The sequence below is a fragment of the Aythya marila genome (assembly GCF_965140915.1).
Source record: "Aythya marila genome assembly, chromosome: 5".
NCBI lineage: Eukaryota > Metazoa > Chordata > Aves > Anseriformes > Anatidae > Aythya > Aythya marila.
The window spans coordinates 62,761,548-62,783,547 of NC_139046.1; the positions used below are offsets into that span (position 1 = coordinate 62,761,548).

Consider the following 22,000-nt stretch of genomic DNA (forward strand, 5'->3'; position numbering starts at 1 on the left):
GTTTTCTAATGTTGTAGGAACAGAACCAAATTACAAGGATATGATCTATTCACTTGCAGGACAGAAATAATGATGGGCAATGGTGTTTAACATTGGGAAAGATACAATATGCATCGTGTTCTTCGGTTAAGTCTTCACTCATTTTCTTATAAACTCATTCATTACCATTCTTCCAGATATCTAAAGATTATTTTTCATTGGTTTAGCATGTTATCTAGTCTGTGGACGTTGCTCCAGGCAACAGAGTAAGTCTACTTGCCGAACCTCTTGCATGGTTTACTCCTTGCAAGAATTCACCATGAATGTCTGTTCCAAGAAAGCAGGTGAGTGCTTTTACAGTCTTCTGTAAGACAGTCAACCATACTTTAAGTGCAGGTTAGTAACACATCTGTTAACATGCTCCTGATAGTAGAGTTTCTGACTAATAATGCTCACTTGATGATCAGGTCTGCAACCAACTTCCTGGAAAAAGATCATTGTCTTGAATTCAAAATACTTCCAAAAACCTAATCATTGTGCCTTGACTTTGTTTCTATACAAGACCATGATCTGAAAAATTGAAATGAAGAATTATGGACTGCCATACTGCTGTTGGAGTGATCCCAGACAAATCAGCTAGTGATGGAAAAAGTGCCCTGATAATATTTATATAATAATAACCATTTTGGAAGTTTGTCCTTAATAACTCTGTTTGAGAGCAAAATGTGTGTCAGGCTCTTGAGATACTTCCAGTGGTCTTCCTATTCTCAGACAGGTTGTTCTTGTTGGTTGCCCCAGAAGAATCCCTCTTTTAGAAGGAAGGTATTAGGCCGGGGACCAATGACAGATTGCTCAGAAGCTCATCCATTCTGGGAATATGCCTATAGTAATTATCTGTAACAGCAGACTTGGCATAGCTACCTCTGTGCATTTAATTATGAATAAAAAATAATGAAAAAAAAGACAAGCAAAATCAATGAAAAAACCTTACCTAGAGAAATCATGACCCTCTTTATATGCTGAGGGTTAAAAAGGAAATAGGAACCCCTCTTCTGGCTATATGTGTAGTTCAGCCTCTATAGCCTGAAGAAAAAGTCTACAAATAAGTATGGAGAATGGAGCTGAAGGGCAGTGAGCAAAAGATCAAAACACAATTTTTGGATGCAGTTGATTATTAGAACAGGTATGTTATAAAAATTAAAGACTAACATAAAATATGAAAAAAGGTAGAATTATCCTCAGTAAGTCAGTAAGGAGAGACTACTCACCAGACCGTAAGCAAGGAGAAAGAGTGTATAAAAGTCCTCCCAAAAAAATTTTGCTGTTACTAGCAACATAGCTCTACTTGGCTAGAAGTAATAGCAGCATAGTAGACTATTGGAATGCATTGAATAGAAAAAATAGAATTTCAGTGAACAAACCTCTCCTTTAGAGTTTGAAAACATCACAGACCACTACAGAGGTGGTATGTAGCTTGTTTTTTTCCAGAACTGACAGAGTACAAGACACAGTCAAACACAGGAAATTAAAAACTGTCTACTCACTGTATTAACAACCTGTCAATTTCTTCTGCTGCTTTAAGGCATTCCAGACTGCCAAAAGCCAGTCTTACCCATAAAAAACATCAGTTTGAAACCTCTGCATTATGCATCTTAAAAGATCCATAATGCCAACCATCCCTAATAGACGGTCTGTTTTGTATGGTCAGTTTCTTCCAGGCAACCATGTTAGTTTTCCAGCTCTTCTTAATGTGAAGCCCATTCTCTTTAATAAAACCCAGGGAAGAAGGCTACTAGTCTTCTCTCAATGAGTTATCTATTGCTTATGAAATAGTGGTATCTATGCCTAGATACGGATGGACTTACCTGATGCACACAGTCTAAGAACTGTAAGAAAACAGGAGCAAATCCGCTACCCTGACAATTGAGAGTCAGATTACTTCGTTGACTGAATTTATGACCAAAAGAGAGCCATTCTTTTTCCACCAGCATTTGGAAGCCTTCAAGTGTCCTGTAGAAGGGATCACTGAGTAACTGCACTAGAGATACTACCTAGATCACAAAACAGGATAAGAATGACAGAAGTTAAAAGGAGAACACACCTTATACAATGAAAATAAATATTCCATAATCTGTTTGTAGTTCAAGGAAACCAAAGCCTTCAAATAAATTCCGTTACAAGTATCTTACCAGATAGGTCACATATTTTTATAAAATCATACAAATAGCATCTCACATGGAAGAGCCTTAATTAAACTGTGACTAAATTAGTAAGATATTATTTACAAAATAGCACTGCCTACGCCCCAACAAAGAAAGCATTAAATAATTGGTCATGAGTGTGACTCGAGCTTCTGCACTGTTGCCATGCTAGGGTGCTCACCAGCCAACTTCAGCCTGTTCTTGTAAACAGCATCCCGAGAGACTTTAAAATGCAGCACAGACTTCTCCCACCTCCACCAATGTAATTGTCCTCTATTCTTCACTGTTTGACAGCAATTGCAAGAATTATGTTAACATTCTCTCTCTTTTTTTTTTTTTTTTTTAACCTGAAATAAGGATGCTGGCTGTACATGTTTTTATTCATTACAATATTTCTGGATTATGAGGCAACTATGTATAGATACTATGTATCCATTAAATGAGGCAGTGGGTCATCATTTACATAATTTATAGTTTGTTTCACAATGTTACCTGTTCTGGTAATCTGTCCTTGCAGCAGGTGTGTTACGGTCACTTTGGCACAAAGTTAGTTTTCTCTCTGTGTACTCTCCTAACTTCATTTATGGCAAGTGAATGGCAAAAAAAGGAATTCCTACCCTTCCCTTCTATGTTAAAGCATACTGTATTTAAAAAGATAAATCATCTGTTCTGACAACTTTCATCTTTTATTCTTCCATATGGTCAAGTATGGGAATGCAGATCTTGTAGATAAGCCTTAGAATTCCAAGTCCCCCAGGACTTTTTGTAAAAGTTAATTTTAATGAATGCTTTCATGGAGTAAATTGCAAAGGAACACAATGTAAATTGCAAAGGAACATAAGCATATATTACATGTATGCTAGTCCCTGCTGCCACAACACTTTTTTTTTTTAAAGGTTGTATCAAATTATCAATCACATATGTAAAAAAGTATGGCCTGGTGTTTTTCTTATTATTTAGTTATTTCAAGGTTTTAATAGCAGCTTACTTGTGCAGTAATATCCCAGCCGTCTTCCAAACAAACCATAACAGAAGAACCATTTTCCAGGAGCTCTGAGATGATCACACTCAATTGCATTATCCTGTGAAGCTATAGAGTATTGCAAATCAGTAAGACACTCAAGAGAAATATTTAGATATTTTCAATAAATAGAATACGTTTGTATTTAACATTAAAAACGTATTACAAAATCTACATATATCACAGAGAAATTAACTGATGTAACAGATTCAAAAACTAAAAAACTTAACAATCTCAGAGGATTTTCATTTGAACTACAACAAAACTAAGCAAATATTTGAAGATAAGAACTTAAACTATTAAAACCAATAAGCACTGTAATAAAACAGTTGTCATAAAAAGTGGAATGAGAATGACACAGCTGACAGATTTATTGTAGAGAAATTCCACTCTGGGCTTAACACTAAATCTTTTCCTGTGAAAAGTTAAGGTTGCATGAAGTCACTAAGTACTTTGATGAGAGAATCCATATTTACAAGATAATAGTTTTAATGTTCAATTTTATGGAATTAGACAACTAATGAACTGAATATTTAAAAAAAATCTACTATCTGAAATAGTTTAGATAGATTAAACAGTGTTTTTTTTTTGTTTTTTTTTTTGTTTTTTTTCTTTTGGGCAGACTCACTAAGGGGACACGCTAATTATTTGCATTCTAAAATTTGTTTTGCAGTGATACTAAACATTTCTGAGGGTCAATACATTTCTTTGGGACAAAGTTTATTGACTTGAATGAGATTTATTCAAACACGATCGCTTATAAGCAAGTTAAAGAACTTAGGTGACTTTGAGCATTTCTACCTTATGAAGAGAGTTCTCTTTACTGTTAAAATGAAAAACTGTGGTGCTTCTACCATTTCTGTTATACTGACATGACATTCTTGGTAAATAATGTAACAGACTATATGTAAGCAAATTTTTTATTAACCACTGAATGAAATTGCTCTTTGCAGAGCACTAAATACAAACTACCCATAGTAACAGAAATATGAAAGCCTGAAGAAAGGAAGAAAGCAATATAGGAAAAGAAATAAGCAAAGGATGGCAAGAGACATCTAAGACCATCTATGTATGGGAAAAAAGTAAATTCAGAAAGTTCAGAAAGCACAGGAAACAGACTCAGGGAAAGCAAAATTAACCTGGAGAAAATAAGAGAAAAAAGATAAATCAAACAGTTCAACCCTAGAAAATTTGTCCTTGCTTAAGGCTGATTTTTGCCTCATAAAAAAAGAAGAAAAAACCATCTTATGAATATTACCATGAAAACTATGACAGAAAACACTTAACTGCTCTGAACATTCACACAGTCTTTACTTACAAAATAAAAGTAACTAATTTTCCTGCTATTTTCAATAGGAAAAGGTTGAAAAGCGTCTCATTTTTAAAATCAAACAGTTAATTTATTGTTCTATGCTTTCATAGGCAGAATAGACGAAAGACTGTTTTTTGCTCTCCTTAATGAAAGAAACTGATATGCAATCTGGTTATACAGATTCAATATGAAGAAATGCAAAATACTATTTGTATTGTTAGTGCTCAGAACATACTTTGAATTTCTTCTGCATTCAAAACCTTATAAAGAACTATTTAATCTATACAGTGTTAAAACCAATATTGTACAACTACTGTTATGTAGGAGTGGAAAGTTTAATACAAAAAAAAACAAATTTCCAAGATGACAGATCTATGTCCTTTCACAGGATTAGCAGAAAATGTGACAAATCAGTCCGTAAATCAAATTTATCACATAAGTCATTTACCACATGATTTGCACCATGGAAGTGTCTTGGTAATGAATCAGAGGTAGTATATGACATTATGATCTAGTCCTGAGCAAAGCGTGATACTGTTACTTTTCCTCTCAAACATTCCTGAGAGTAACACAATATGATAACCTCTCGATCTCTGTGCTGCTATAGGAACATGTTTATTTCATCAAAATCACATTCATTTCCCTTATCTACATCTATTAACTTGCTCAACTGTTCCGTGATTGAAATTGTTCATGTGGTGGGGGCATCAAATCTTTAATGTCTCCTGATTTCTCCCTCTCTGAACAAAGTGGTTATCAGATATATCAGTGACCAGCTCCTGTATTCTGTAAGAAATCATCACACCTAAAAGAGAAAACTTAAGCAATTCCTTGCATTGTAGCACATTCCAGCCAGCATGCTTTCCGATGCACGATTTCTGAAATGACTATGTTACTCATATATATTTTCTCCTTGAGAAATCATTGTAAGAGCCTATTCTGTTTTCTATGATTATTTACATCGAGGAGAATTTATGCAACAGAATATTCCAAATAAAATATACAAGTGTTAAAAAACACTCTCTGTAATTAAATTTTTTTTAAATTTACAAAGAGCTAACTTTCTCTTCTTAATCTGAATCTTGTAAAGTTACTTACAGTCTTTCCTTCATTTAGTTAATCTTTATGTAAGGAAATATGGGATAGGGAAGTAAAGGAACAGATTTAAAGACAACAGATACTAATAGATGAACAAGCACACAATCCCCTCTCTCCTGCAAACACTTCTCCTTATTCCACAACAGATAACAGATGCTAGCTTATTTGCTAAATATTTGTGCATGTGGAAATTCAGTGTAGGAACACATATAAAGGGTGGAATATCACTCTTAAAAGCAAAAGGCTTATTTATTCTTCTCTACTTTTTTTCTGATTTTTGTAATACATAAAATAAGAAAAAAACATTTAATACCAAGACCGTAAATTGATAATATGCAATAAAAATGGTAATCTCTACTTACATACTTGTTCCATGTAACAATACGTGTTCCATGTAACCAGTAAATTATGCTATAAAAACTGCTTCCCACATCTGTAAATGTTATGATTGTATTAAAACAATAATGCCTATGTAAGGACAGAATTGATAGCATGCAAAATAATTACAAAGAACAAAGAGGAACAACAGCTGGTTAGAATACAATAGGTCTCTGTCATAAGAGCCTGAAATTTATTTTGTGTAAGCAGTATTGCATAAAGATTATTAGAAGTACCTGTCATATAAATTACCTGTGGGAACCACTCTGACTCCCCAAGTGCTTTTAGGAATGTTGCCTCAGAATCTGTAGGAATAGTGCTGGGAACACAAGCTCTCATCAGCTTTTTAAAGCTTGCCTTCATCTGTCGGATGTCACTGAATTCAACAGGAACAAATTCACAATTCAAAGCAAAATCAAGTTTGAAGCCCTGTGTGGGAAGGAAAACAGCAGATATAATTTAAAAGGTAAACATATTTTTCAGTGAAAATCTTACCAAATATCATAGTCTTGTCTGCTTTATTACTAAATACTTCAATTATTAATTCAAATTATTTTGAAATATCTGCCCAGTATAATGATAATCCTTACAACACTTGTAAAACATAGCATAAAAAAGTACCCATATACTACTCATAACAAAACTGTATACATGAGAGTTATACGACTACCACTGTAACACAGTTGAGTTGAATAAATCTGTTGCGCTATCTATGCACAAGAGAATGTGTCGGTCACTAGTGGCATCCCCCAGGGGCCAGTCCTCTTTAATATCTTTATCGATGATCTGGATGAAGGGGTCGAGTGCACCCTCAGTAAGTTTGCAGATGACACCGAGTTAGGTGAGTGTGTCAATCTGCTCGAGGGTAGGAAGGCTCTGCAGGAGGATCTGGGTAGGCTGGACCAAAGGGCTGAGGCCAACTGCATGAAGTTCAACAAGGCCAAGTGCCGGGTCCTGCACCTGGGGTGCAACAACCCCAAGCAGAGCTACAGGCTGGGAGATGTGTGATGAGAAAGCTGCCAGGCAGAGAAGGACCTGGGAGTGATGGTGGATAGTCGGCTGAATATGAGCCAGCAGTGTGCTCAGGTGGCCAAGAAAGCCAACAGCATCCTGGCTTGTATCAGGAACAGTGTGACCAGCAGGGCTAGGGAGGTGATCGTCCCCCTGTACTCGGCTCTGGTGAGGCCGCACCTCGAGTACTGTGTTCAGTTTTGGGCCCCTCGCTACAAGAAGGACATCGAGGTGCTTGAGCGGGTCCAGAGAAGGGCGACGAAGCTGGTGAGGGGCCTGGAGAACAAGTCCTATGAGGAGTGGTTGAGGGAGCTGGGCTTGTTCAGCCTGGAGAAGAGAAGGCTCAGGGGCAACCTTATCACTCTCTACAGATACCTTAAAGGAGGCTGTAGCGAGGTGGAGGTTGGTCAATTCTCCCATGTGCTGTGACAGGACGAGGGGGAACGGGCTAAAGTTGCGCCAGGGGAGTTTTAGGTTAGATGTTAGGAAGAACTTCTTCACTGAGAGGGTTGTTAGACATTGGAACAGGCTGCCCAGGGAAGTGGTGGAGTCACCATCCCTGGAGGTCTTTAAAAGACGTTTAGATGTAGAGCTTAGTGATATGGTTTAGTGGAGGGCTTGTTCGTGTTAGGTCAGAGGTTGGACTCGGTGATCTTTAAGGTCTCTTCCAACCTAGATGATTCTGTGCTTCCTTTAGGACTTTTAGGCAAATTAACAATAAATAAATATAGCCAACAATTCCAAGTTATGCTTGGATATAAGGATGCTAACAAAAGCTAGAGAAATACTAAACAATCAAAATCAACAAGCTTTCCTTATATAAAATCAAAGTTGAATTGATTTTGTAGACCAGATATAGATCAATGAGAGCAGGCTCAAAACAATCATTTCATTGCTACATAGTATTATTATTCTGATTGCTGTATTGCCAATACAACACTCTTTTCCTTAGTAATGCCCAGAGATGACCTACCTTCTGCAAGATTGTACATTAAATACATAAATTCTAAAAAAAAGGAAGAAGAAGAAAGAAACCTTGACCTGTAAACCAGCAAGGAAATAAATCAATAAAATATAAGAATTCTTGAAGTGTCCCTTTCTATGCAACTTTCAACTTATGTACATCCTGCTGGACTTCAGACTATTTCATGTTGGTTTTGCTGAACACTTGTTTGCACATCTAATAGTTACCTCCTTTCATATTCTGCATAGTAATGCATTTCCATATGGTAATTAAATATGGTATTAAAAATGCTTTACTCTATACTAAGCACAAGTGTATTATCCCCATCTAGTTTGCATCAGTTGATATATTAAACAATTTCAATTTTTTGACCAAGTGGTTTTAAAGGGTTCCTTCAAAGAAGCAAAGTAAAGACTTTTGCTCCTGCTATACATCTTTAGATGCATCACTAACTCTTCACTTATTATTCATTAAAAAATTGAACAGAAATGTAAAAAACTGTCAGTATTTGACTATAGCAATTTATGTCTACATAACCATCTCTTGAGTTACTCTTCCTGCACTCCTTTTTATGAAATTGCCTGCTTTGCCAGAGCCTCCTGGAGCTTATAGTTATAAAAGATACCTTAAATAAGATAAAAAACTGATATGAGTAGACCTGATTGAAAACCTCAGGACGAATGCCCTCCAGAAAATCAAATGAAAACTGCAACTCAAAAAACTGAAAATTTTGCAGGAAAATAAACTGCTTTCTTAGTATTCATAAGAACAGTTTATTCTAATAATTATTAATTATGTTTACTTTGGAGATTTCTGTTTTGTTCTTTTTACTACTATGCTTTATTGCATTGAACCAGAACACTTTGTTTATAGATTTAATAGGAAATTTCTGTCAATTATTGTTATTCTAATTATATTATAAAGTATTTGAATGTCAAAATAAATATTAATAACTAATAAAAATGACTACTTTGGATACCAATGTCTAATGAAGAAACCTAAAGGAAAATAAATTTAAAATCAGTTATAAATGATAAATTAAAAATGAAAAGAACTGATATCTTTTATATATATATATATATATATGACTGCGTGTAAAAGTAAGATATAAAAGAACACTTGAAAGTACAAAAGAGAAGTTAAAATTGAAACAGATTGCATAGAGTTTTAGCATTTTGATTCATCATTCTAATACAACATGATTCTTTCATCTCCAGAAATAATTCATTCATAAAGAATTGAAAAAGGAAGTTTTTACTTACTACTAATAACTGCTGTTGTAAACTATGTATTTCACAAAATGCATTGTGTTTTATGTATGCTCATATTTGGAAAAGCAAAAAGAAATGATTTTTCAGTCTTTGCAGAGATTAAAAAGATCTCTAAACATTTTCTGAGAAGTGAAGACTTAATAAAGGATACATGTTTCTTAAACAACCGTGTCTAAAATATTAAAATTTATCCCAAAAGAGTGTATAAAACCGTAGATATCATGGACCTCTTCATGTAATCAAATCAGGATGAACAGACTTCTGAGTTAGTGTTATCCACATCAATTTGACTTCGTATGATTCTAAATGCTACCCCTAATTACTTTTCTTGTTTAATAAAATTCCATTTGCTTCATAATGTATTTCAGCACACCAGAAAAAATAAAACTTCAAATAAGCCTTTTTTATATTTTTCAAACTAGACATTACTGTGAGATGACAACTCAGCTGAACATTAGATGACGAGTCAGCTAAATCAGAGGAGTAATAAGCATTTAGGTGTATTTAAGCATGGCTCTGACAGGAAGACCATACATATACAGCACACTCTTGGAATAGCTCTGAACAGCCTCTGCATGGGGCAGCTGCCAGGATCTTTATCCCAGCAGCTACACTTGGCACAGCCGAACTCTGCTGCTCTTTCTCCCTGCAAAGCCAATGTTGTTGAAACAGCAAAGACATGGTAACTTCAAAATACAAAGGCTTTGCTAGATGTTTTGTTGCCACACAATACATTTCATTTCCTTCCCAGTCATGTCTTTTCCAATTTAAACATTCTCATGCTGTAGAAAAGCTAATCCAATCCTCTAATCATTTTTGTATCCCTCATCTCTACGTAACATATCAGTACTTGACCAGAGGTGACAAACAGGGCTCTAGTTTCAGCAGCTACATGAGTTTGTGCTTGTGTCTAGCTGTTCTTTAAAACAATTCAGTAAGCTTTTATTTATGTTAACTTTGTTGTATTATATAACGACAGAGTGCGATTTCTAACCCCAACCACATTATGCTGCATTAACTGTTATTCTATGTATAGCAATACAGAACACAGCAGAACAGAACAAAATGGAGAGCATGCCTGTGTAGCAAATACTACCTAAAATACCTATCAGAATTTACACCTTTAGGAGAGCTATCCACTTGACTTATCTGGAATATTATTTTTGTTTTTAAAAAACATTAGGGCTATTAAACTCAAGCCAAATAAAAACTATATTGACATAAAAATAAAAATGACATTACCCGTAACTGAGATTTTTCTCCAAATATATAGAGGGCTGCTTGACGTCTCAAAAGCTGACTTTGCAAAAAAGTGCTGCTACTGTAGGAAGTGGCATTGTCTTTGCCTGCAAGTCTTGCACCAACATCAATGAATGGAGTCTGAGCGTTGATAAATCGGTTGCTTGAACGAAGACTTGCCCATACACCTTCATAAAGATGAAAAATATTTTAAAAACCTCTTAGTGTGAGGCACTAGAGATGATAATTATTCATGCATATGCTACAATGTAATTTAGAAAGTACAATGTTTAAACATGTCACTTGCATTCCTCATAGAACACAATTAACAACATGTACTGGAAATAAATCGTTTCATAACAAAAATCGTCAAAATTTTTCTACTGTACTGTCTTTTAACCTAAGATTCTAATCAAACAATGCTTTCTACTGTAGAGAAAATGGTTGCTATGAAATCAGTTACACAAAAATAAAAGAAATAACAATTTGCAAGTAACTAACATACATTTAAGTACACGGAAATTAAATTACTGGTGCTCTTTCAGAAGTAGGGACAAAAAACTCAACTATTTCCTTGTCAAAGGCATATTATTTTGGAAGTCTAACCAATAAGAATATTACGCAATAATTTCTTCCCTCAAAAATAGAAATACTATCACTTTAAATTCCCCATTTATCTCGAATTCTATTTAATAATGCACCCCATATCCTATTATAACAAAAATGTATGTACAAGGATCAATTTAAATACTACATTTCAGGATAAAGTATTCCATATTTGCTCTCCAACTACAGTGATTAAAATGCAGAATTTCATGGATTTTAGTTTCCAACTGTCCATGTTTACTGGGCAACTAAAAATGGAAATGAATTTAAGGAAGTTATTTTCTAATCACATTTTTCACAGCTAGCTGATGTGTATATAGTATAGCTGTGCGTGTAGACAGAAGGATGCCTAGAAGATCACAGTTCTAGTTTTAATCTGGCACTAAGATCACTAATACTCTGGCATGGTACAGAAATCCCCAAACTAGCAGCAACGTGAGCTTGAACCTAAGTAAGGAACAGTGAGTGCAGCGTAACATGGAACCACAGCCTTGCATCTGAAAGCAGCACATCTGTATTTGAATGGCATTGTACTAATCTAATAAACTCTGCCTCTCAACATTTTAGGTTGCATATTGTAACTAATGCAGCTACATTATTGTCCACCCAAAAGATGTGAGCAAATAGGATTAACTGAGGATGGTTGGCTAGAACCCTATGAATTGGTTAACAGTACCAAACAGTTCCAAACTCAAAGAAAGGCAGTTTTATAAAATATCTCACAGTATTTTTAGTGTAGACTTTTGTTCCACATCTGAACTGCTACAGACGATACAATGAAGACTTTAGAACACAAACAGAAACCACAAAAAGCGTTTAATATAAGAAATAAGTTCTTGTTCATTTGGCATGAAAAAATGCTAGTTCCAACACAGACAACTCTTCTCCCAAGATGATGCATACAAAAATATCATATAACTCATACTTTATAACATACTAGAAATGCAGGGCATCATTAGAGTCTGTAGCACATCAAAAGCATAAAAACTGTTTATAAATACATGCAGATGAACATGTTTACCACTGATGGATATCAGTGATTAAAAGACAACTGTATTTCTTTTCTAACTTTGCCTAGTATCTTATTTTTTGGTAGCAGTATCTAACTTTCATTATTTCTGATGTATTGTGTTATTATAAGTTTATAAATTGGCAAATACCAGTTTTTCCCTGTTCACTAACATTACCAGTAGCTTTGGAAAGAAAGATCATTGACTGGGTAACAGTATTTCTTAATTATTCTACTAAGACAGTAGGAGTACTAAATGTTTTTTTTTCTGCAGAATTAATTTTTTTGCGGTTTAAAGTTTTGGCACAGGGAACTATTTTTCTGAAAGAGCGTAAAATTCAACATGTCACTCTGCATTAGATCATTAATATTAAAGTATAATGTGGTGAAGTGTGTGGCTTATCACTGTCACTGCATCATACAGTCAATGGTCAAATAAACCCAAACCCAAATCATAACAAAACCACAACAGTGAACCCCCAAATCCCAAATTTTGTTAATGCAGAGTCAAGGCTTTCTGACAGCATTACTTTGGCATATATTAAATATAGTAGTAGTTATGGAGATGGCAGATGAGAATGTGCTTTCAGGACACAGAGTACAGTACCTTGATGGACTCTTCCCTTAGTTGCTGATTTGGAATTTGAATGAGTGAAACATTTATCTCTGTACCCAAGCACTGGTAGATAACAGTAAAGACAGAAGTAGGAGGAATGGAATGCACATTGCAGCAAGACACATTGCAGGAGAAAAGAAAAGTGTTACTTATTAATTTCCAAAGATTAAGTATATATAGAATTTTTTTTATACTACATGATTTATCAGACAGCAAAAATCTTAGTAATCACAAGACAAAACATCAGTCAAGCCAGAAAACCAGTATTAAGTGAGAAGGAAGTATCCTTTTATCAAAAAACATTAATTTTCATTATCATTTCAGTAGTTTTAAATGAATGCAGCAATCTTTTTTTTTTTTTTTCCCTATTGTTATAAAGTGTTAATAAAGGAAACTTAATGATTAAATCATTCAGTGGAATATTTTATTGAAGGCTTCTCTCCAGCCTTTTTAATTCCCTTAATTAAAAATCCCAAATCTTAGTGCATTTTTGTAAAGCTGTTCTGGTCTGTTGTAAGTAGGTAATTTAATGGGCCTCAAAATCAAATCAATCAAATCAGAATGTAAGACATGATTCGTTCTATACACATACAGAAATTTCTAAAGGATTAAGTACAACCATATGATATAGAAAATCTGCAATATCTATCACACAAAGAAATTTCCCTCCCTTGTATAAATACTCATTTTTGATTGGAGTCTTACATGCTTATCAGAGTGAATGTTCTTGGCTGCAAAACCACATCTGCACAAGCAACTTCTTTTCTTTAAAGAAACTTCTTTTCATTAAAACGTTCTATTAAAACATATTCTTGCTAATGAATGTTGTTTTTCAAATCAATGTCTGAGCTGAGTCTGTATTTATTCATTAAAAATATCTTAGTGTTTTCCAGCAGTAGCTAATCCTACTGAGAAAAGGATTTTATTCTATTAAAATTTTATTTTATTAAATTACACAACAAAACTAGGTAAGAATTTCTGTTCTTTATAATTACACTGTACTTATAAAGTAATATATGAAGAAAAGATTTGCATTTTCTAGTGAACTTCTGAAAAATATCAACCATACTGCCAAAAAAAAGGGTCCAAGAATGAAAATATATTATGAAATATAAGTATTTGGCAAATATTTCTGATCAGAAATAACTGTGTTTTAGGCAAATACTTTACTACAATGTTCCAGATAAACTAAAAAAAATACAGTACTTAGCGTGGACACAAATATCAATGAGTATTCAGAACAAGGATGATTTTTAAAATTGTAATTACTATTCAAGCACTGCCACGTATCTTTTAATTTTAAATGTATGCATATTAAAAAAAACACAGTATCTGGCACAAAAGAATGGAAAATGTAATTTTCAGTTGGTGCATCCAACCTGAACCGGTATTTTGAGCCCTCTATGTTTGACAATAAAAATAAGGAAGGAAAGAGTGATCCAGAATTAAATGTACAAAAATACTGCTATTATATTTTGTACAATGTAGTGCAAAATCCAATTATTAAATGGATGGTGCAGATGCTTGCTATGATAAAGGAACTACCTAACCACACAGTCTTTATTTTGTTTTTGTGTGTGTTTCTTGGTTTTGCTTTTTGAATTACTCTGAGGAATGTGAAGAGAAATCACTTTAGACTGCCTGCATAAAGTAAGTTTCCTTTTGTAGCTGACCAAAAAATCTGCATTTTTGGTCCTGCATACTGTATTGTGACACTACTTCACATCTACAATATAACTAGCTTGCAAAAGTAGTAAAAATCCTTGTGATAATAAACAATGTGAATCCATTTATCTGAGAACAGCAATTTAAGCAATCTATATAATTTGTATATTTTAGAGTTTCTTCTAAAAGAACTCTGTTATCTAACTTAAAAAGACCCTAGAGTTTATTTCTTTACAGTGAGATATTCCCTTTCTCTTTTCTCTTGTACCCTGTCAACTTCTCACCTTCACTAGGGCTCCCATCGTACTTGTTAAACATTCTTATTTTTCAGCAAAGTCCTCATGTATCCTGCTGAGCTGTGAACAGACTGCAGATACTGGTCTGTAGTTACACCTTTCAAATATATAGAGCAGGTGTGGCATCAATCCAGCAAGATACAAGCTAATTTCTCTGCCCTTTTCCTGATTAATGCTGAAATTTAGCCAAGAGACGATATCCAACAAGAAAACATGATGTCTGTGACTTTTACACTACCTTGAGACTCCTTTTTCCTTCCCTGAGTAGCTCACTCTATCACACTTCAAAAGACAACTTCCATGTAGTCAAACAGCAAGCTTTTCCCTTTTTTTATCTGGAGTATCTTCATGGCTCCTCAGCAAAATTTCGCTGTTGGCACTTCAATCCCAACATGAGGAGGTAGAATACAACAAAATGTCTGCTGTCGGCTACCCAGTATTTTCACTGTTTCAGTATTAAGACAAGCTATGCACAGCCATGAGTTCATTTAACAATTCCAGACACTCTTGCTCTCTTCAGTTCCCAGTAATTTTACCTTTCCAATTAAATTCTCTGTATTTTTTTCATCTCCATGTACTACAATAGTTTAAGACAGTGAATAGAGAACATCAGCAGAACTTTTAGATATAAACTATGCATATACTATGACTAATGATAGTGAAAAGAATTGTCAATTCTGCGATGATCCTCATAAACTGTTCTTCCTCTCTTTCTTTCTGCTATAATCCTCATATAATTTCTCTATATAGCTGCTTTCTTCTTTCCTTCATTTTTCCAATCTCTTCCATCTCTTTTGGAAGTCTTTCTCTAGAAAACTGTTTTATTTTTCTCCATACAAAGCTATAGCATTTCTATCACAAAATAATTTAGTGTGGAATAGACCTCAGCAGGTCAAAATAGGTCTAACTTTTATTTCAGATGAAGTTTTTTATGTGTTTTCTCATTTCTACTTCTGAGTTTAACTTGCTGTAAGATTGGTATTTTGCTGCCTGCAAAGCTACACTGAGTCATAAGGGAAGAAAAGCAACTTTCAGATGCCTAAAAATATTTGTATTAGTAGCCTTCATGGATAAAAGGTAACTAACTCTAAAATTTTTCATTTTGAGAAATATTTTTACCCTTATTACTACAAACATACAATGTTTTTAAGTAATTTAACACATTAGTTTAAGCACAGAAAAAAATCTTAATAATTTCATCAGACCAGAAGAGTAAAAGTAACTGGAATTCACTTCACAGAATGAGTTTCTTGTAGAAATGACACTGATGATCCCTTGTAACTAAGAATAACTATTCCCAAAGAAGGCACTGTATCTCTCTACTCTTACAGCCTGGCCACATAACGCTATCCTCTACCTAGAGTAAAATTATTCAGATTGATTATTTGTATCTAGATGAAGCATCAGCTAATCTTCAGACAAATGCCAGACTAATGCAAATTACAAAACTGGAGACTGTAAGGTGCATTCAATCCTAATGTAAAATGTGCATTTTTCGGTCATACATGGCAGGTACATTACAAACATGGATGTATCACAAAGTATTTAGAAACATATTTCCTGAGTGCTTAATTTCAAACATGAAATTAGCTTTATTTCAATGGTAGAGTAGAAGACAAACAGAAATTAGATACTAAGAGTATGTCATGAACTGAGGCTAATTGGTAATTTTGATTTTTTTGTTTCAGAATATAATGAATTTGTAAGCAGTGTAATTATTTTTACTTCACTGACATTTTATTATCATTTATTATTTCAAATAACACAGGTACTTAGACTTTGATCTAGTCTTACTAACCTCCTCGAGCAAAGCTATTGGATAGATTTACATCCAAATGTCCTGGCACTACCTGCTTAAACACAGTAGACATTCTTGAAGCCCTCCTTTCAGTGCCTAAAGTCAGCCAAAAAAAGAATAGAAGATTAAAAAAAAACTACACTTACTCAGACTAACACTTACCATAAATGATGAAATACCTTTTTTTTCACACAATGCAGCTAATTCTTGCCAATTTTGTATTTCTGCTGTATTTTTTTAAGACAGATGTATACATTGGCAACAAAATGTTGATGTTAGATACAGTTAAGCAATCAACATATGTTACAATAAACGAAGTAAACATGCAGACTTTGGAGATAGTGTTATTTTACAAGAAAAGCCACTGACCCTGTTAGGCTGATTTTCACCAAATAAGTGAGGCAAGACAGACAATTTCAAGTCACATACTCTCTAAGACATTGAGGATACCTCCGCATATCAGTTTCATCAGGTAGTAATTGAGATAAAACATGGATTTGTTTCTTCATGATTCCACATTTACCTAACTTAAATAATGTCTTTTGAAAGTGTTTTCACTGCAAGTAAGCTCTACATGGAAATAGCATTAAAATCCCATTGTCAGTATGTAACATACGAAAATGCCTAAATGACTTCCACTACTTTTGTAGCTAAATCTGTTCATGTGGTGTCTGGCCTTCCAATCCCACATTTTCTCACTGTATGAAACAGAGTAGCGTTTCACAGTCTCTTCAGGTTGGCATTCTCTTATTCAATATACCTAAGTTTTCAATATGCCTACTTTGTTATAAAAGACCTTAAAGTGTATCTATGTTTTTGATTCTGTTAAATAATTGTTGCATTTAAAACAAAGAAACAGCAACAACAACTTGGCATCTTTATATTCTGGAGGACTTTATATTATTAGCTCCAGAATTGTTAAAATTACTAATGCCTCTAGATTGGCCCATCGTATCCAAGTGAATTTCATCAAAAGCCACGAACCGTAGACTGAGAATCACTTACCATCAGATTAAGAACACTGAAAAACATTTTGAAAAAGTTTAAAAACATCCTTTACATACAGAGAAACACTCATCAAAACTAAGAGAGAATAAAACCATCTGGAAAATGAAACAACAGAGGAAACAACAGAATTCAAATTGAACTAACACCAGATCCAAGAAAATTCGCTTTTCAACTTAAACACAGAAAAGGACTATACCAAACAATTTTACCTGGAGATAGAGCAATTGTTGGTCTAACAGTGAGAGTATTACTGCCATTCATTTTGCAGTGGACGGATATCACATTAAGTAAGGCTTGTAGGTATTTTTCTTGTTCTATACTGCTTGAAGACTCTAAAGAAGCAGGAGCTAGAAAGAGTTGCAGGAAGAATGGACAGCATTAACATATATTTATAAATACACAGAATAACAAAAGCCATATAAAACCATATAACTATATAAAAAAGATAATCGACAATTTCATGGTTTGCCTGTCCTATGTTGAAAAGGTCATTTCTTCAATGACAAAGAATGCCCAGATGTTCATCACCTGGCTGCAAGCAGCACCATCAATATTCTCTTGCATTCCACTCCACAAAGCTAAGCTGCACTGTTCTAAGAACCATAATCCATTTTCTGGAAACCTTTGGAAACCTCTTGACACATGTGGAGTTTCAGATGACTCCTCTATGTATCTCAGAAATTGAATCACTCTCCAGATGTCACTGATGTTGCTTGAGTTACTTGGGAACACTGAGGAGGACTGTTTCAGAGAGAGAGAAGTGGCTGCAAAACACTGGATAAAAGCAAAGCTAGAGAAGACACAGTTTAAAAACAGGGTGGACAAAATAGAAAAAGCACATTGAAAGCATGATGTTTTGAGAAATTACTGCAATGAAGTTGAATAGACATCCACTTAGGACTTCAAGAAGTTAAGAATCAAATAACAGAACACAAAATCAATGCTAAAACAAAAGCAAGTTTTAAATGTGCATTAGGAATCTAGGTGATCGTTGGAGGAAACTACCTTAACAAGAAAAAACATCCATTTGCATCCAGCTGCAAGGACTTAGAAGGAACGGAAGGAGATGAATTAGGTGAATTGGGCCATACTATGACTACGAAGACAAAAAACTGTCCAGACTCAAGGGGTCAGATTTACTTCAAATGCCAACTGCTTTTTTGTTTGTTTGTTTGTTTTATTCTGAATTCTAGCTTACTACAGCCACATCTAGACTTGCTACAGAACAAAAATATAACTTGATCACAAGAGCCAGAATCTGGAATCTGTGATGAAAGAGGGAGTCAAAGGACCTGAGCAAGCACATTTCGACAAGCCACAACTACTGTAACTTACAAATAGTTTTCTTTGTGATGCTCCAACCAGATGCTACGCTGGAAACTAACAGTTACCTGATTAGTGGGAAGTGGCTTAAGAAGCTTCAAGATAGATTCAAGTAGCATCTAAATTAATAGTAAAGTTAGGAAGTGATTATAAAATGTACACGCAGGAAGCATCACGCTGCTGCAGTCTGGGAGAGTGAAAGAAGTTTGAAGAGAAACATTTTCTCTTCAACTTTTAAGCAGAGTGTGCACATTCTGAAATTTACTTGAATGATTTCTAAGACTTCAAGCCCTTGAAGCAATGCCACAGAAAGTTGTTTGAGTTCTTAACAATTTAGTTAAATGAAATGAAATGTCTAAATGAAAGGATAATGTCCTTATCACTACCACTTGGAAAGTTTTATTTTGTGAAGATCACTGTGTGTCTTTTTGTAAAGTGACCCAAGAGATGAATAGCTTGATTTATATGAAATCCTGCTATTGAACTAAATGTATATGTGAGCTAAAGATTCAGGGCAACAATGTCCTTGCAAAAGATTACAGATGGAAAATTTGCCCTTCAACCTTAACATCAATCACCCCTCACACAGTGCTGAAGAAGTCAACTATTGTCCTTTCCAAAATCAGTTTTATCCTATGTTTTATTCTTCTGGAAAATTAACTAGTGACAAATCTTGTGTTGGTCCAGTCTTCATACAAAGGAAAAGATTTACTTAATGCAAAGACCCCAACAATAATCTTTCAGGCCTATATTTTATAAAAGAAACATAAAAGTTCAACTAATATCACATTGAAAGACATCAGAAAATCCATCGAATAATTTTTGTTCTAGTATTTTATATAGTACTTTATTAAAAATGACAACATATACTCATTACAAAAACAGTACAATGGAAAGAGATAATTGAAGTCGAACTGGGGAATTTATCAGAAAATAGGTGCTTTATTCTCAGAAACATTGCATTTGGCAGATGCAAGCTTTTACTGAAGACTTCTGGTTCATATATAATCCCTATTCAGATTAGTTCAATTAACATCTTTGAACCACCTTCATACCATTCAAGGTCTGCTTCATGACAGAGAGTAATTAAACTGAACTACTTAATTGATAACTTAACAATTGAACTGATAAGCATTCATACCCTGAGATTTTTGATTCAATCATCTTACTGATTCTTCTAGAAAAGTAAGTATTTCTAAATAAAATTACTTATACAGAAAATCTAATTGTATCAGCTCACCTGTAGGATGTGTGTTTTGGGATTTGAAGAGGCCAACAACACCTTTTCCATGAAAGCCCCCTGACCTAAGTAGGAGAGTACTGTTTTTTGTGTTTTTCCAACACACAACTGGTAGGCGATTGTGACGGTAACAGCGAGCAATTCTTTGCAGACTGCTGTCTTGAACGGACTGAGGTACTACCAGAAGTCCAGGATAACTGTATTGACAAAAAGGTGAAAAATTTGAACAACAATGTGCTCTCAAAATATTAAACAATGAAAAAAAGTCCTAAAGCTACAGGCAGAGTATACATCTTAATGAAAATACATGCTAACTGGTACTACTGCTTTTTATTCCACAACTCTCCTGTTTTAGTCCAATCCTTTAAAATACATTTATTTGTAAAGAAAACTGCATTTTTTAAACAACTTAAATTAGGAAAAAATCGTAAGACCGTCACTTTCAGTGTCCTTCCATCTAAGGTTATGTTACATTTGGTAATAATTCTCTTCCCAGTGGATCTCTTACCCATCACTATAATGAAGCCATAGTTTTGAGAATGACAGAAAACAGAATTGTGAGGCATGCACATGATACAGTAGTTTTGTTTTGACACTTGTATATAGAATATAAGAATGGAAATGAAGGAATGTTTAGATTGCCTAGAGTATCAGAACTAAAACAATAATTTTTGGTCATAACTGGTTTATGTCAAAATGTATTTTATAACCATATTCCTTGGAACAATGTATTTGAAAATTAAATGTTGTGTACTTTTTAGAACACTACAATACATTGAGAGATTAGGAAATTTACTAATACAATAGATGTAAAAATGGAGAACCCAACAAGATGGTATTTGCATTTCTGTTAGAAAAAAGCATGGATTCAAGCAAGGAGAAAGACTATTTTCTATGTCTTACAAAAAAAATTCAATTTAAGTGCCAATTTCATATGTTAAGAAGAAACTAACACAATAAGCTGGGAAATGTTAATTCTTACTGAACAATTTTGTTCCTACAGAATATACACTGCTCTTGTAAATTCAGTACTCTGACATTAATTGAACTACCCTCATACAAAAAGAATATACATATTTATGTTCTGGTTCTTAGAACACAATAGTCAAACTAATATGGCATTAGGTAAGTATCTCTATCCAGTGATTTGTAATCTACTGAGACATGAATTATCTTTACCAAAGAAACTAATTATATTAAAAACTGGTAGATTTTTGAGAGAGAAGAGTTGTTTACATAATGCCCAGAGCACAGCCAAAATGTGCAGACTTAAATGCTTTTATTTGCATTGTATTTAATGGGGATTGAACAAAACCACAGTTATTAATCTGTTATTCTATGTATGCAAGAACATAGAAAGGATCTACTATTTTCTTGTGCCCTTCTTCCATGAAGGGCTCGCTGGCAATATCATTATCTATAATGAAAGCAATGACTAGCCAAAACAGGCTTTAGAGAATGCAGATGCTCTTCTCATACAACTTATGCAGATATGCTTTCTATTATAAAGAATTTTTGTGGGTAGTGGTAGCAAATTACACTAACAACCAAAAAAGGGAGTTAGTAACATTCATGCATTAATGTACAGCATGTGACTTTCAGTACATGATAAAGTTTAAAGCAGTATAGATACCTTCGATTTTAAAACATATTTTTGATTTGAAGAAAGTAATTAAATTATTTGGTTTTGATTTTTTTTTTTTTTTAAGGAACAGAATTTATGTGCTACATAAACTACATAATACTACATAAATAATTTCCAGTACCAACACAAACCATCAAGGCAGACTGAGTTCTACCATCTAGCTTGATCACTAAATTAGCTGGAAAATAGCCTCTTAATTTCAGCGTAGCAAATCTTCAGTATAGAAAGCCAGGAGAAAAACTACATCAGAAGGCAATTCACAGTATCTAGGTTAGTCTCCTCTGAAAGCACCAAGGACTTCCGCTTTCCATAGGCAATGA

The 22,000-nt window shown here is 34.1% G+C and overlaps 1 protein-coding gene across 5 annotated transcripts in view; it reads right to left on the bottom strand.

Annotated features, from left to right (window-relative positions):
* Nucleotides 1–22,000, bottom strand: part of SBF2 (SET binding factor 2) — a 253,227-nt gene that overhangs the window by 24,668 nt on the left and 206,559 nt on the right. For 3 of the 5 annotated variants that reach the window (XM_082761347.1, XM_082761346.1, XM_082761349.1), the window contains 7 exons: nt 20,036–20,232; nt 17,682–17,819; nt 16,465–16,560; nt 10,478–10,662; nt 6,242–6,418; nt 3,169–3,270; nt 1,845–2,030 (listed from right to left, as the gene is read on the bottom strand). In XM_082761347.1, the coding sequence (XP_082617473.1) occupies nt 1,845–2,030; nt 3,169–3,270; nt 6,242–6,418; nt 10,478–10,662; nt 16,465–16,560; nt 17,682–17,819; nt 20,036–20,232 (1,081 nt within the window). The remainder of the gene's footprint in view (nt 1–1,844; nt 2,031–3,168; nt 3,271–6,241; nt 6,419–10,477; nt 10,663–16,464; nt 16,561–17,681; nt 17,820–20,035; nt 20,233–22,000) is intronic. The other 2 variants (XM_082761350.1, XM_082761348.1) reach the window with 1 other exon arrangement.